The sequence below is a fragment of the Dermacentor variabilis genome, chromosome 8 (assembly GCF_050947875.1).
Source record: "Dermacentor variabilis isolate Ectoservices chromosome 8, ASM5094787v1, whole genome shotgun sequence".
Lineage (NCBI taxonomy): Eukaryota > Metazoa > Arthropoda > Arachnida > Ixodida > Ixodidae > Dermacentor > Dermacentor variabilis.
Window position 1 is genome coordinate 138,291,404 of NC_134575.1, and position 16,445 is coordinate 138,307,848.

Sequence of the window (16,445 nt, forward strand, 5' to 3'; positions counted from 1 at the left end):
CGAGTAATGTACCATAGTGGTGCGTGCTGCCCAAGCCAACAAGCAGCAGCCTGCGGTCCCAAGCCGCATTTCACCGACGTCCTGCGCGACGAGATACTCTCCCCTTAATCACCCTCTGCTCCGTCAAGGTGCGCTCGTCCCGAGAGCGAGGATGACGTGGCGTCGTGGCGATGTCTTTTGTCCCCTCACGAAACACCCTGCGCGCTCGGGCGGCAGGAGGTGGTGTTCGCTTTCGCTCCGTCGAGGCGCGCTCCTGCAGTGACGCTGCAGCCAATGGGTACTACATCGAGGTGGGCTCGTGAAGTGGCGTCGCAGCCAATGGCCCAGCCAGTTTAGGTTCCATTTCGCTGCTACAGATAACGCATGCCGGCTTTTGTGCTGAATGAGCCAGTTGACGCTTTCGTATAAAAAAAATCTTGTACCTATAATCTAGCTTCCATAGCTCCTTTGCGCCTTAATGGGAAATATTTTTAGCCACAACCTAGGGGGGAGGGGAAGTCATTAGATACTCAATGAGTAACCTGTATGGACGCAACTTTCATCTTCTTTTTAGTAAAAATATGTTTTCATTCACACACTATAATTTACGCGATGTAATTATTCATCCTTGAAGGAATTTAGCTTGCAGAGCGGCGTCGTTTTGTGCACATTTTTGCTTTCTAGTCTTGGATTGCAAGCGGACTGTTGCTGCGCGCCGTCTACTGTTCATTTGTCTTGAGCAGGAACTGAGGCTTTCCAGGCCGACGATGGCTAGCGCGTTCTCTTCCGTCTCCTGCGGAACAAGCACCGTCGTCTTCATCTTCGTCGGTGGTGGTGCTGACCATAGCATCACTACTGGCAATATCTGAGACGAACAGCGTGGTAGGAAAGTATAACTGTGGAACTTCTTATGTACTCACGTGTAGCGGCCCGACTGGTAATATTGTCGAAATTTATATATTTTCGTTGTGAGGTTCAATTTCACTTTGTAAATGCACTTGTGGACATATGCGCCAGCACCACTTGTAAAGCTTCGTTGCTGGATCCATATTTTTTCGCTAGTGTTCAAAGCCTACAAAAGAACGTAGAATTTCTAGCATTATCGCGCTTGCTTCAAACATGGTAGGTAATTATTCCGAAGAGCGAAAGTACTCTGAAATCAATGCCATCGTCTTTATCAGTCGGAAGACTGTTGTCTATATCACTTCATTTAGCAAAAGATGGCGCATACATGTCTGTGTTATAAGGTGTGTTGCTAGTCTATCCTACGTTCCTTTCAGGTAAATACTGCTGCTGAGCCATTTGTTGCATGCTAGTCGGTCAGCAGGACATAACAATTTCTAAAGTATTGGAGGACGTACTCGTAGCTATCAGGTGGGAAATAATAATATTTGGGGTTTTACGTGCCAAAACCACTTTCTGATTATGAGGCACGCCGTAGTGGAGGACTCCAGAAATTTTGACCACCTGGGGTTCTTTAACGTGCACCTAAACCTAAGCACACGGGTGTTTTCGCATTTCGCCCCCATCGAAATGCGGCTGCCGGGGCTGGGATTCGATCCCGCGACCTCGTGCTCAGCAGCCAAACACCATAGCCACTGAGCAACCACGGCGGGTTCAGGTGGGAAAGGAGTCATTCGTAATTTCTGCTTGGCCTGAAACAAGTTCATATAGGGTGTAAAGAAATAGAACAAGCTTGCAATGACAATCAGATGGGTTTATAAGGGAACAGTTCGAACGTATAGGGGTCCGGCACACAAACACCCTCACATGTAGGGTCAACGTGCGTCCATACTTGACCAACGTAGTCCAATAATATTACTGAAATGGCCCACATACAATGCACTTCTGAGGGCATACTGCGCTTGAAGAGAGCAATGTATGCTTAATACGGAAACCAAAGCGACTTTCGAATCCGTGCTTCACGCCGCGGGAACCATTAGGTGCTGCAAAAAAGCTTATGAGCAATATAGCGAGTGATTCGGTTACCTCCATACGGCGCCGTAGTGATGCAATACTTCAAGTCACTTTGACATCAATGTTTTACCCCTGTCACTCCTGCGATGCAGCCTCAAAGAATGCAGCTCATTTCGAGCGTGGTAACGCTGCCAGCTTCTCCAGCCGGCTGACACACATTGATAGTCTGACGTCACGCTCTGCAGCACATCTATGAATGCTGCAGTATCCCTCGGATACAGAGCAGGATCATCACATGAGATAAAAAAAAATCCTTTATAACTGTAGGGTTTAAGCTGCACTATCTCCGGGATCGACGCGCGAAATACGTTCGAAACATACCCGATCCCGATAAACAATTGTGGTGATAAGTCGCTACGGAAAAGTTTGTCTTTATGAAATAAACTTAAACGAATTGGTCTGACGACAGGATTCGAACAAAGGACCCCTAGCTCGGAAGCTCGATCCTCCGAGAAATAGGCACGGGCGCGTGCCTAAGTAAACGAAATTGAACACCCTCACGAATTTCCCCCGCGCAAGCCGATGCGTTGTGACTCTTTGCGCGTTTTATGAACACTCTGCCCGATTTTCTGCCATCATGAATAACTGCATGTAAAGATACCGATTATTTTACTTTTATAGTGTTTTCTGAAGAACATTATTTCCATTTGCTGTACAATTTCCCTTTGCGTAAAAATTTCAATGCTAGTTGGAGGAAGACATGTATGCTTCGTTCCATGTATAGCAGTCGAAAGCTACGCAAGAAGTTCGGTCTAGAAATATTAGACAGTTTTAGTACTGCGTACCTCGCGTACGCAACGGCGTTGCGTACGTAAGATCGCTATGTTTTACAAAGTGCGCATGTGCAGAACGGAACACGAACGGTACGTGGTGCGTACGCGGCCGCTGCGTATGCACGCATCCGATTGTTGTGTGCGTACGTAGGGAGCCTTGTGTGCTGCTCTCGTGGTTTTCGTTTGTTCGGAAGAGCGCGAGACAAAAGAGTTTCGCAAAACGGCAGCGTCCAAGGCGACCAGTGGAAGGCTGTACTTTTCGATGGCCTATGATTTGGCTTTCCTGCATGAAGTGAACGCGCGGAAGCAATTCCCAGATCCTGCACGGTGGGAATGCATAGCCAAAATAGGAACTTTGTTTTGAGAAAGTGTTCAGTGTGTGCTGTTTGCGCGAAAGGCTCGACCTGCTTTTGGCGCAGTTCGTCGCAAATAACCGTGCCAGCCTCAGAAAGCTGGTACTCGGTTTTTATTTTTCTCGATATGATTCGTGCATTTCTTCCGCATTAAAAGTAGGGTCTCTTAAAGGCCTAAATATAGTTCGACGAAGCGGGAACACGCCCACACGTTACATCACGCTAGCGAGATCAACAGCGTCTAGATCGACCGACAGTTCGACGTACTGGCGGACGCGGCCAATGTGCCCCGACGCGCCCGGCGTCTAACGCTCGCCTTCTTACGTACGTAGGCATCTCGCAGTACGAAAAGCCCTAACGCGACACACGCTCCTACGTTCAGCAAAGCACTTGCGTGCTGCGTATGTATAATCATGACGCAGTACTAAAACTGTCTATTATCACTCCGCGCGTACCATCCACGCCTCGCTGCGCGCCAACAGCGTTCACTTGCCCGAGCACCGCCGACGGGCTCCTTGCGACGGCTTGCAAATAAAAAACCCGAAAAAGACAACCAAACTAAAAATTATTTAAAACAACGTATTAGCAGTCGCATATTGCAGTGTGTTTCTTTCTAAGGAATCAAAGCAGTTTCATTCAATATTGACCCAATATAAGAAAACGTTGGGCACAGTTGCGGTCAATAAAATTCGAGCTATATCCAAGTGCGAACGAAGAAACTGCAAGAAGTCTCTCAAGCATCCACAGCGTTGACAGCTATCTGTGGAACGAAAAATAGGCGTGTTCATGTTTCAGTCGCAGAGGCTGCTGCGCAGAAGAAGTTGTATGCTAAGATCTCATGTTTGAGAACTTTGCGTGCTGGAACGAATTGTAAAACAGCCTAAGAATACTATGCAGACCAGGCAGACGTTGAGGGCTTGTGCCATCGTGTTCTCGGACATTGTAGCCCTCGTAAGGTGGCCAGAAGATTACCTGCCGATGAGTGATTTCCACAACGAAGAACCGCGTCCCTCACATCGCGCAAACATGCGTCCGTGTTTTGTCAGCACGCTGGCCAAGAAGCTCCAGCGAAGCGCTAATTGCAGTGAAGGAAAGCGGGCCCGTATGCGCGAAAAGACCGCACTTTTAGTTCGGACGCAGCCGGGGGCGCCCACACGTAGCGCTGCGGTAATATGTGACGGAGGCTAAGCGACAACGATCCGGCCAATAAACAAAATTTAGCGCTTGTCCCCGTGTGTCTTTTTTCTTGGTGAATATGTTTTAGTTCGCGCTGCCATAACCTGATGTGTGACAATGTCGACAAAACCCTGCAGTTCAGTGGCTCCAAGTGAACGCACACATAGCGCCCGCACGCAGCATGCCCCCCGTGAGAATGCTGCAGTAACGTAATGCGAGGTCAGCAGAACGTGACAACTCCGAGAAAGCGGCTCGCGGTCATCAAGTTTTATTTTCCAAGCGAAGCTTCTACTGGGTCACAAGCGGCATTGTCGTGGTCATGCAAGATTCTAGATGCTCCCAGAGCAGAGCAGCTACAGGAAAGGGCAGCTTGATGAGTTTGCAGCTGGGCTGGCACCGGATCGTAGGTCATTAGCAAGAATTTCAGCTGCATAGGCGCGCCACGAAGAAATGAAAGCGTAGGAGATGCCCGACCAGCACAGACGTGTTGGAGAACGTGCGGCGGAAATCACGTGGTGTTTTTCGCAAAGGAGCACTGGGACTGTTTAACCCAACATCAACGTTGCCATAGCAACCAGACCCTTGAAGCTTTCGTTGATGTTTTCAGCCTCTGAAAAGTGAGATCATACTTTTCGCCCCGTGTCTTTCTCGCAGCACATTCTGTTCGCGAAACAAGCAGACTTTAGAGTGTGGCGTGCAAGCTTGAAAGTTGTGTTTTGGGTTAGTGAGTGTGAGTGTCAGCCAGCAGCACAGACACCCAAATATCCACTGCGCGGGTCTTCGTCGTCTTCTTCAGCGTGCCACGGAAAAGCACAGGAATGCACCTGCTTTCCTTAAACTGTTAAAGTAGTTTTGTAGGCTTTGTTCTGATGTGCGTCGGAAGTACACACTTCCGTCGGCTCGCATCGATGCTACTTCAAAGCTCGCGCCTATCTGCTCCGACGACCTGATTGGAGGCGCGAAGGGGGATTCCACACCGACATGGCTGCATTTCGGGGTTCAAAAACGCGTGTCAGGGGTTCTCCTATATTGCTTTTTTTTTTTCCTCTATGGCGCGCGCTCACGCCGCATGCGCAAAGAATCAAAGCCGTTTGGCTTCCGCCGGGGATGGAAAGGGCAGGAAAGGGTTTCGCGCGGGCTGCGCCGGCTCCATTTCCGTTCAGGGCCGGAAAATGGATGGGATGGCCACGCGTTGTGCGTTTTCCCGGGCAACGGGCAGCGCTCGACGAGCGGCGACGAGAACTCGCCCGTAGAAGCCCGCCGTCGGCGCGCCGATCCAGCCATTAGAGGCACCCAAGCCCAGGCAATCCGACAGCAACGAGAAGATCCCGAGCTGAGGGAGTGGGAGGCCGAAGCAATCCGGCAGCGTAGCGTTACCAGTGGCTTACTTAACCGTGATGAAGGTCAGGTGCATGCAGGACAAGCTTCGCTTACCCCCATTTTCCGGCAGGTGAAGGGCCAAGCGCGAGATACATGGTGCGATCTGTCGTACGGCGCGTCGTGTGAAACTTGCCGCATGTGGCGATTCGGGACACATGGTACGAATGAGCGAGCGGCACGTAGCTCCGCCAAGAACCGGCGCCCCTGCATGGGAGCTCGGAATGCAGCGTTACTTCGAACAGAAAATGAAAGAAAACGCATTTGCACAGCTCTCTTGTTTGAAACAAACGATGACAATATAAGCACGTATATGCGAACACCATAGGCGTGTTTCCGCAAGGCCGCGTTCGCAGTGTCGGCTCCGTTGACAGCCGCCGATGGCTAGGAACCGACAGGCACAGCTCGCTCGGCCATCGAATCCGACACCGGTGGTGCTTGTGACACGATCGCTTGCAGCTCGTATAACGAAGCGCCTATGTTAGTCGGCACAACGTGTACACAGTCATGTCATGCTTAAATTGCAGCACATTTGATTTCATCGCCACCGACGGAAGCGAACGAGCATGTCGGGCGAGCTTGCGATCGCTGGGTGACAGTGTAGGCCTAGCTCGCCGACCGTCTATCCGGGGACGAGAGCGCTTGCGATGCGTCCTCAGCTAGTAATAAAGCGCCTAAATTGGTCAGCACAATCAATGTCTTAATATTTGTGTTGCTCTTACGAGAAAATGCGATTAGCTTTCCCGATGCCTTAGTGGCGATGAGTAAACACGTCACTATGGCGAGAGTAGAAATTACGCCAACGATTTACTATTTCGCACAAGGTTTTATAACACGCACTATTTCGAGGTCACTTTATTCTAAAAGTTATTTCGTGTCAGAAACAAATTGTAGCTGATTGATGTGCCGCCATCAGCGGCGAAAGAGGCCAGCGTTTCGACCAGAGAGAAAAAAAGAAAAAACAGGCATGATCGGAGCGACGAGGCGCTCGCTCGCCGGCCCCGCCCCGCCGGGTCTACACGTGGCCATGACGTGAAAGCTACCGGCGCTGTCATTGGCGGCGGTTGTCCAACCGATGCGGCAGTCGCACGACAATATTCAACAAGTTGGTCGCGTGCGCTGTGTATGCTGCACGGCGCCGCATGCGGTGGATGTTGAGTGCGGCTGCCGATGCGAATTGTCGTACGACGGATCGCACCCAAAATCGCACCATGTGTCTCGGGCATCAGTAGTTTCTTTTTTTTTATCATTTGTCTACACACGCCACAGCACGCGTGTTTACATACCTTACGGTTACTGCACTTCATGCTGGCGATATAGCTACGAACCTTACACTTCGTATAATATTCTAACATGTTGCTGTTGATTTCATTGCTTCTCTTTTATGGCGAGACTTTTGTATTTTTAACGACTTCACTGCGCAGTTACAAGCTCCAGCAGTGCCAGTTCGCACGCTCAGCCACAGCGCAGCACTCGGTGCTTCCGGAAACGAACGCCAAAGAGCCGATGCTGCACAGGTCTCCTATTTTTTGTGTTTGCATGTCATTCTTTCGCTGCTGGTGTTAAGCAACGCTTGCTATGATCGCATTGCGAATGCCCAATACTTTAAGTTTACGGCTGACGTGCCAGCACCCCGACGGCGAGAATGAGCGGTGTAACGGCCTAGTTGCAAAACTGGTGCGTGAGTCGGTGAGACAGAAAAATATAGGGTACCGCGATATTGTCAACAGGTTGTTAGAAACTACTTCAATTTTGATGTTAACCGCATTCTCGGCATTTCTCCGGACATGTTCGAGGGCCGCGTATGAAGGCTGTTCTGGGATTTTCTAGCTGCGCCTTTTGTGATGCCTTTACACACTTTTCTCGATTTTTCAGTGGTCACAGAGACGCAATATGTTATCAATGTGGTCAGCCGACCATGAAAAGTGAATGACAAGAGAAGCATTGAAAGGAGCTGAATGCATCCCCGCAATGTACCGGCCCTGGCTTTGCTCATGTGTATTGGTGCCGTTGCTGAGGATTATTGGTGCGATTTCTGTCCTATTTCATGTAGCGTATACTGTGCGGTGGCATCGGAGCTCGTCTGCACCTTCGTTGCTTCATTGACGATCCCGGCTGTCAAGAAAGTTAAAGAATTGGGCCTAAAAGTTACGTGCACTTCGTGAAAAAAAATTGTGTCTTGCAGAAGCTGCCGCATTTGAAAAGTTGAGATAAGCAACAAAGTGCAGCACTACCGGAACTAGTTCGCAAAGTGCAGGCCGATTGAGTGAGCCTATTCTATTTTTCGTAGAGCCTTAGAGTACCCGGACAAGTGAAAAAAATTAATGCGCGCTAACGAGCACTCATTACAGTAAAGTAGCAGCCACGTAAAAATGTTTTAACGAAACCCGCTGTAAACAAAACGCAGCATAGCGAAGTATACCTAAATAAAGTTTTAATTTGTTGCCCCATCGGGGAGCGCCACTTCTAGAAGCAATAACATCTACATCCAAAAAGTTGATTTCACATGTCCACATGCAAATTCCTACTACGCAAAATTACGGAAGATATAGTAAGCATAATAATTTACCAGCTATGACCTGATGTTTCGCTGCAAGGGCTACTATGGAAACGCTTTTTTTTTTCTCTGAAAGTGTGCGGCATAGGCTAGGTGGTGTTTCTCGATAGTGCAAATCACAGCGCTCAACCAGATAATGGAGAGAGCAAGGGGTGAAGAAAACCTGACTTTGAAAAGTTGAGTTCCTTCCTACATCCCTGTGGTTTACCGTGACCTAGTCGTCGTAGGTGGGTTTTGAAGCTGATCCTCTTATGGAGCTTTGTGCAGATGTGCTTTACTGAAACATTGCCCTTCTAGTGAGCACGCCCTCTTCTTCACCTGTGTTGCCCTCACTGAGTTGAGAAGGTAATCGCTGTTGGGAAGGCTGACCTCTTGAGGTGAGGGGAAAACTTGCAACTTCGCTGAACTGACCGTAAATGCTAGGCTTGCGATTCAAGCCGCTAAAAGTTACGGGCGAGTGATTAGAACTTTTTTCGGCAATGAATGCAAACGGAAAAATGGCAGCCCGCCAATTTATGCAGCCCCAGCTCTCGCGACAGCGGTGTTCATGGTGTGGTATTTCTTGTCAGTGTTCCGACAACAGCAGTTTCTTGACACTCGGCCCATGGCCACGTCCGCCCATTTTGACTGTCTCTTCACAGCTACATTTTATATGGATAGGAATTACATGGACACTCAAGGTCAATTCCCTCCGTAGTTGTAACCGTCGCCGTGTTGTTACACACAATGTTCAAGCGCTATCAGAGCTCGGCATTGCGTCGCATGCTGTACACGGGAGTGAAAGGGTACAGAGAAAGTTGGCTGCGTGATCCACCGATTTCGCGCACACAATGGGGGCAGGCGGGAAGGAAGCATGCCGTCTTCAACCGCGCGCACGGCAGCAGGGTTTAGGGGAGAAATGGGGAAGGTGAGGGGACGTTTTAATCAGGCAGCGATGCAATTTTCTACGCCCACAAGCTCTTGCGACTCGAACACGCGCGTCAAACAATTGTGTGGAGTCGTTGGAGGGAAGATAACATCCGTACTTACACCCGCTGTACGCATTGTAGAAATTATAAACAACATGAACCTCAGAGAAATCCGTGAGTTTCAGACCCCAGGCCTACGCTTTTTAAAGCGGAGCATTTTTCCCCTCTTTCTTCGACTGTCCCATTTCTGGTACCGTTGTCTGGCACACTGCGTCGGTGAGTAGCTGAGAACTTGCATATTGTATATCGCAATGAAGGGGAAAGAGTCTAGGAGACCTGTGCAACAAGAGGTCCCTCGGCGTAGCCACGATGGCCTTTGGAACTCAAATTGCATTTGCTGCATTAGCCTACAATGTAAAATAATTTACAGCCTAAAAAGTGAAAAAGGGTGTAAATGCGTCTATAACTCACACCTTTAGGGTTTCCATTATTTAGATAACATCCTAAAGGTGTCAGTTATAAACACATTTACACCCTTTTTCACTTTTAAGGGTGTAAATTAGTTTACAGTGTATGGAACTTCCTGGCAGTCTACGCATGTCCTCTGGACGGCTGTATTTACGCGTAAGTGCCCCCAAAATGGCATTGGAGAAGCTGCAGCGCTTACCTTTGTACTCACGTGGAAGAGCCCACAGAAAAGATGGAATAGTACAGAGGAGATAGCGGGATGACACAGCGAATATGTAAAGCCAATGCAATCCTAAAAAGCGTCAATAACAAGGTTGCCAGTCTTCGGTCATGACAACTTGTATCATGGGAAGGTTGCGAGAGAGGGGAAAGGCGCCGTCAGAAAGCATGATAGGTTTGCGGTCTTCTAAGTAAGAAAATGTAACTGCTAGATATGGTTAAAGTCGCGGACAAAGAGGAAAAAAGTCATTTCAAGGCGCTGTACGGCATATTTCCACTATTACTGATAAATGAACACAGTGCTAGCTTGCCCGCGCGGTCAACTGACCCAGGACATGCAGACGCAAAATTTCATTGAAAACACCATGGCGTCAAGGTCACGGAGAGAGATAAAGCGGTCCCCAAGACAATAATAGGCACGCAAACCACAACTTCAGCCCCGATGCGACATGTCGTGTGAGGCGATAATAGTACTAAGCTTCTTGCAGGCTATACGAACAATGGCGCAGAACAACGCCTCGTACAAACACGTTTTCCTTTGTTCTCAGCATTGCGTAGACAAACGCAAGTGATGTACGCAAGGTAAGATGTAACAACACACTACGACGGCCGTATACCTTGCACTTTACCACTAAATAACCAATCAACGCAAACAAAAGAAAAAGCTTCGCTTGAATCGTTTCCCAGAGTGTGTAGGGTACGTATACTTTTACATCTAGCCTTTCATGCACGATAGATAAACAAACTGGAAGTTTATAAGCAAGAGGGATGTACGATGTGCATAGCTCAGGCAGCATGCGAACACCTTTGATATTCCACTTGTTTCACCAAACAACCCACAGTGTTGGAGAGCAACCTTCCCCAAGCCATCATTATACGGTATGTGATCAGAAATTGCCAAGTGAATAGCCGTAAATCATCAATAAACGTCGGTGGGTGAGGGAAGAAAACTTCACTTCAAAAATCGGCAGCAACCTTCTCGAGCCTGTGCTGTATTGCCAAAATACTCCGTACTTTCGATTTACCTTCGTCGTCCACAGACGCTTCCTCGCAAACCTCATCGACGCCTCCGAAACCATAACTCAGGTAACCAGCATCATCCGTGAAGTCACCATCACCAGCTCGCACCATACATACGGATTATGTGGACTCCGGGGTATGAGTCCTTACGTGGCAGTCAGCAAGCACCCAACAACCGCCCAACAAATGTTATCGCACAGCGCAGGACACGCCTGCATGTATCTCAAGTTTCTGGAATCTTTTCCATGGTTACATCCGCTGTCTGTAACCGAACTTTGTGTAATCTGATTGCATGTATGAGCGACGCGAATAGTGTAGAACTTTGTGGAAGACACGCAGGTCCCAGCGATAACTCTGGAACATTCGACGACTGATGTATAAAAGCACACGCGTTTGACCCGCTGATCCGCTGATCAGATTTTCGACGATCGCCGACTGTGTTCGCCGCTGTCGCCGTTCTTTCATCATCATCAGCAGCAGCCGGGTTACGCCCACTGCAGGGCAAAGGCCTCTCCCATACTTCTCCAACTACCCCGGTCATGTACTAATTGTGGCCATGTTGTTCCTGCAAACTTCTTAATCTCATCCGCCCACCTAACTTTCTGCCGCCCTCTGCTACGCTTCCCTTCCCTTGGAATCCATTCCGTAACTCTTAATGACCATCGGTTATCTTCCCTCCTCATTACGTGTCCTGCCCATGCCCATTTCTTTTGCTTGATTTCAACTAAGATATCATTAACTCGTGTTTGTTCCCTCACCCAATCTGCCCTTTTCTTATCCCTTAACGTTACACCTATCATTCTTCTTTCCATAGCTCGTTGCGTCGTCCTCAATTTAAGTAGAACCCTTTTCGTAAGCCTCCAGGTTTCTGCCCCGTACGTGAGTACTGGTAAGACACAGCTGTTATAAACTTTGAGTTCTTTGAGTGTAGCCTGTTTTTGAGGGCACAAGTTCGCCCAATAGAACGCTAGTTTCGTCATTCCCATTTTTCCTGCTTTTTTCACCGTCACTACTACGTGAGAGTATTTTTTCAAGTACACTGGGTCCTTCGATAAAGCCGCATGTCAGCACTATATCTGGTATGGCGCCTTTACTGGCATAGGAGCTTTACAATAGGAACCTGTACAATAGGTGGGCACTCGTGCATCTGTATTCCTCTGATGAGACTATAGGGAACAACGATATTCTTTGCTTGTTGATGAGTGTGAAGAACAAGAAACCGACATCAAAAGCAGCAGCAACAGTCGTTGCTGCGTCTCGGGTATGGCAGCCTATTTTAGATTTGTTATAGAAGTGAAAAATATTGTTCGTAAAAGAAAACTGGTTCTGTGAGACTGTACGGTGTGCCATTCGATACGGTTTTTTTTTATGTTTCTGCCTAAAAGGGGGGGGGGGGGGGGGGGGTTTAAGCTTTAGCTGCGCGGAGAAAGCGCCTCTAATGTCTGCACGACAGGTGAACAAGAACTGAAATGGCGTGTGTCTGTCGACATGGTAAATTATTCGCGGATAATCACCTCGTGGGATATAGTTTTTGCTATTGCTTTAAAAGTAGTATTGTTTATCAATGAAACTTTCGCGTGACGCAGCGGCAGGGTATTGGGCTTGAGTTCTGTCGGTAAGACGTTCGCAGAGTGAGGGTGATATATTTCAGTTCTTAATTTTTTATTGCCCTAGTGTGTTTTTTTTTTACTTTCTATTTAAAATGGTATATATAATAGAAAGGCATCTTGCTTTTTCCTTTTTTTTTTGCTCTAGAGCTGCTTTTGGCGTCAGCACCCAGCACTTCCCCGAATGCCGCGTCATTCTCGCGCTCGATTAAGCAGCGCGACACTTAAGCCATTATCCGAGATGCCACTTGGTACTAAAACCCAGTAGCATTTGGCTTTGCACTAAAGATACCAGTAGTTTGCATAGACACTATAACTGCGGTGGCCGCTTCGCTCCAGAAAATTACCGTGGTTTGAGAGAACTCTTTACCCAAGCAGACAATATTTTGCGTGAGTACGCGCTCAACTAACCATCTGGCTGGTACAATTCTTTGTACTTCTGAAGCCCGCATTTGCGTCAAGGAACAGCGAATAATAAAGAAAGGAAATTTAGAGCACATCCGAGAGCATCGTTTTAAAAATGAACAGACACAATTATTGTAAATATCCGTCGCTGCGTGGCCTGGCTATTTGCAGCTGTGCGCCGTGCAGGCTCGCAGACAGATAACAAATGCCGGGTGTGCGCAATCATCGAGCGAACTGCGTAGCAGATGGCATTCAAGGAGTAAATTGCTTCGCACGCTTGCGCACACGCTTCCTCCAAGCCCGCCGCAGCTATAAGACGTTTAGCATCGGTGTGGTCACGCTCGTGCGAAATGTTTTCAGAAATTTGGAAGCGCATGTCTTGTGCTCACAAATAAGCCTATGGAAGTGAAAGACAGCACAGTTCACTTCGAGTGGTACGCAAACGAGAGTGAAGCAAATCCGCTGTGCGGCGGCAAGAAAATTTTGCAGTCCTGGTTATAACGGGTTGAATGAAAACGGTGGTAAAGGAAATTCTTCGTTGTCGTTTTGTTTGTTTGTTTGTTTGTTTGTTTGTTTGTTTGTTTGCGAAACTATTGCGTAAAGCATCTCAGGCTGACTATCGAGATTAATGCGAGTTGCGGCGAAAATGTAACGACACACACTATTGCCAGCAGCGAAAGGTGTCATGTGTATAAAGCCGCGCTTCTCACTAACGCTACTTTATAGCCACGCCGCGTCACCTTGCCGCGCTGCCGCTAGGTCCCCCTCAGTTTGTGGTACATGGCCAGTGGTATACTGGAACAACAAACGTTGTCCTCCCAAGTAATGTTTTCTTGTTGTAAGATTCTATTCCTATGCATTGTTTCCGTCATCAGACCAAGAAATAAACTGTTGTAGTTTAAATTGTCTTGCGCTATTTCCGACCACACATCAGTGGAAGAAAATTGATATTTTGTACAGGCCATAAGAAATTGACTTCTAAACTTTCCTGAGCCTAGATGGACTGTGTTCATCTTGAAGCGGACATAAAAGATGATGATGATGATGATGATGATGATGATGATGATGATGATGATGATGATGATGATGATGATGATGATATGCATCAGTTAGACAATGGCAAGTTGATGGGGCCGGAGACTATCATACCCAAAGTGCTTCACCTGTTTCCTAATGCGCCTGGCATAGGAGAGCACGATGGTTTCTGGCACATTCGCAGTAAGGTTTGCAGACATTCAACTGGGAGATCGTGACGAAATATGTTGAAAGATCATGTGAAATCTCATTCATGCCAGTAAAACAACGCGAAGTATTGGTCACCACGAGATGAGCTCGTTCTGTGGAATCACACTGTTAGACGCTACGAATTTGTGCACGTAGCTTTTGCAGAACTATAAATAATAATAATAATATTTGGGGTTTTACGTGCCAAAACCACTTTCTGATTATGAAGCACGCCGTAGTGGAGGACTCCGGAAATTTTGATCACCTGGGGTTCTTTAACGTGCACCTAAATCTACAGAACTATAAAAGCAAAGCCTTGGCGAGCACGAGACTCAATTATTTTTATCAGCGATTTACTACGCTCAAGAATAGTGGCAGGAAACACAGCAAGGGAACCTATCAGTATAATTAGCCTTCTGGACAGAAATATTAGCCAAACTTATAGTTATATCGACAAAGAAGCTGCATTTATAAGCAAATAGTCTCAGCAGCGGGGTGACAGCTATGGAATCACGCTGCGATGCTGTGCTACATGCCACCTGTAGTGAGTCGTAATGGTCGAGAGGTGGATCCGAGAAATAAAACAATTGAAGTCAAAGTACACGGGCTTCGAAAGTGGCTGGAAACGGGACATAAAAGTAGTGGTAGCCCACCATAATGGGACGCATGCAATTAGCAGCGGGTGAAGCTATCATTTCTAGCAGAAACTGTGCACTTTTTCATGATCGCGCGCGCCCTATCATGAAAGCGATCTCCAGATGGCGGTGTTGTGTTCTCGCCACTCAGTTTGCATTGAAGCGATAGACAGCACGAAGGTCACTTTGCTCGCTGCTCGTGCAACGATTCCTCACGCTAGCGTTTGGCAAAAAAAGTACGTGTTGATCGAGTCCGATGAGTTCGTGTCTGCCTGTGCACGTTGACACCATGCTTGTAAGTTTAAGTTGTAAGCTAGTGTTTCCAAGTTTATATGGACGAAAAAACTGCTACCATTACTTCGTATAGCTGCCTACTAAGTTGCCATCGATACTTCGCGTTTCGGGTGAAACTGCGGCATTTTTGTCCGTACATCGCCTGCAACAATGCTCCCAGGACCGTCTCCAAAATTAGCCTAATGATCTCGAATGTTTAAACTCATATCTTTTAACAATTTCAATCTGCCATCGCATTCAACAATGCGGAAAAGAGAGTAGCAACCATACTGGCTTGTCTACGTCCTTACTACGACAAGCCTCATGGAGATCACTGGATGGCACAATATCCAAGTGTACATGTCATAGAATCGATCATAATACATAATAAATGGAACAAAATTACTTATTCTTATATAATAGGCTTTTTAATTCATCTGCATAGTTACAATATATTGCAATACTAAATGTGGTTACGAGCACTCTTTCGCCGTTGTACCCATTGCGTCATGAGGATGATAAGAATGGTTCATTAAGGTATGGCTTAATGGCCTATTACGTGGAACAGTAAAACGATGCCATAAAAGATTATTAATATTAGTGTAAGGTACAAGACAACGTTCGAACGGCAGCTGCGGCGATAAAGGTGACTAAAGCCGAATAAAGTAATAAGGCGAATTGTCTAGTCTGACAAAACTTTGTTTCACTGCACTGATGTGTGGCGGCATAAGGTTTATCACCACGTAATTACAATATTTTCGCAGTAGAACGAAATTTCGAAAGATTGACCATGATCTCACAGTTAGCAGGTCTTCGAAAGTCGCGCTGAAGTGTCCGCCATGAAAAATAAGAGTCAAGAACACCACTGTAAACTTCTGCGACCGGAGTGGTTGACGAACAATCATTGGGCTGCTTTCTGTGGTGCTATGTGTCTGGATTATTATTCAGAAGATAGTACGTGGCAGAAACTCTTGCCTTTTATAAAATATACGTTGCAAGGAATGGTGCATAAAGTACGCAGCCAATTGTTAAATTTAGCAGGCTATGGGTGAAATAAGCAAATTGTCAGCAAGTGTCACAAGACCATCATGACATTTGTCTTCCCTCTTGAACAATGAGAATTCACGCTACTTCATTGTGGAAGCATTCACATTTATACATTCACTTTCTTTTACTGCTTTAGTAGGCGGTCACTTGCAATGCATATTCTATACCGCCAGTAGAACAAGAGGAATTGTGAGCTTTGCTGGATAAAATGCAAAAAAGTAGCGCTGCATTAAAAAGTACGCTGGCGTAAACAGAAGTGAACACATAGAGTTCTGCGTTCACATAAATAAAGGTAACCCATTATCCCTTGAAACGATCATATGTGCGATATTTGTGGTTGTATGTGCTGCCGTTATTGCTTGTTAGTCACATGTGTTGGTTCAGGCGAGACAGCCGAGAAATTGAGTTTCCCGAATGTGATTACTCTTGTTTTGATGGTGAGTTGGG

The 16,445-nt window shown here is 47.1% G+C and overlaps 1 protein-coding gene across 7 annotated transcripts in view; it reads right to left on the reverse strand.

Annotated features, from left to right (window-relative positions):
* Positions 1-15,984, reverse strand: part of LOC142591299 (uncharacterized) — a 133,554-nt gene extending 117,570 nt beyond the window's left edge. Inside the window, exons 1-3 of one of the 7 annotated variants that reach the window (XM_075703626.1) lie at positions 15,752-15,972; positions 9,768-9,860; positions 900-1,051 (exon numbers count right to left, since the gene is read on the reverse strand). In XM_075703626.1, coding sequence (XP_075559741.1) covers positions 900-1,051; positions 9,768-9,860; positions 15,752-15,856 — 350 coding nt within the window. In that variant the 5' untranslated portion in view covers positions 15,857-15,972. Of the gene's footprint in view, positions 1-899; positions 1,052-9,767; positions 9,861-13,982; positions 14,112-15,751 lie in introns of those variants that run through there. The other 6 variants (XR_012830447.1, XR_012830446.1, XR_012830448.1 and 3 more) reach the window with 6 other exon arrangements.
* Between the last annotated feature and the right edge of the window lie 461 nt (positions 15,985-16,445).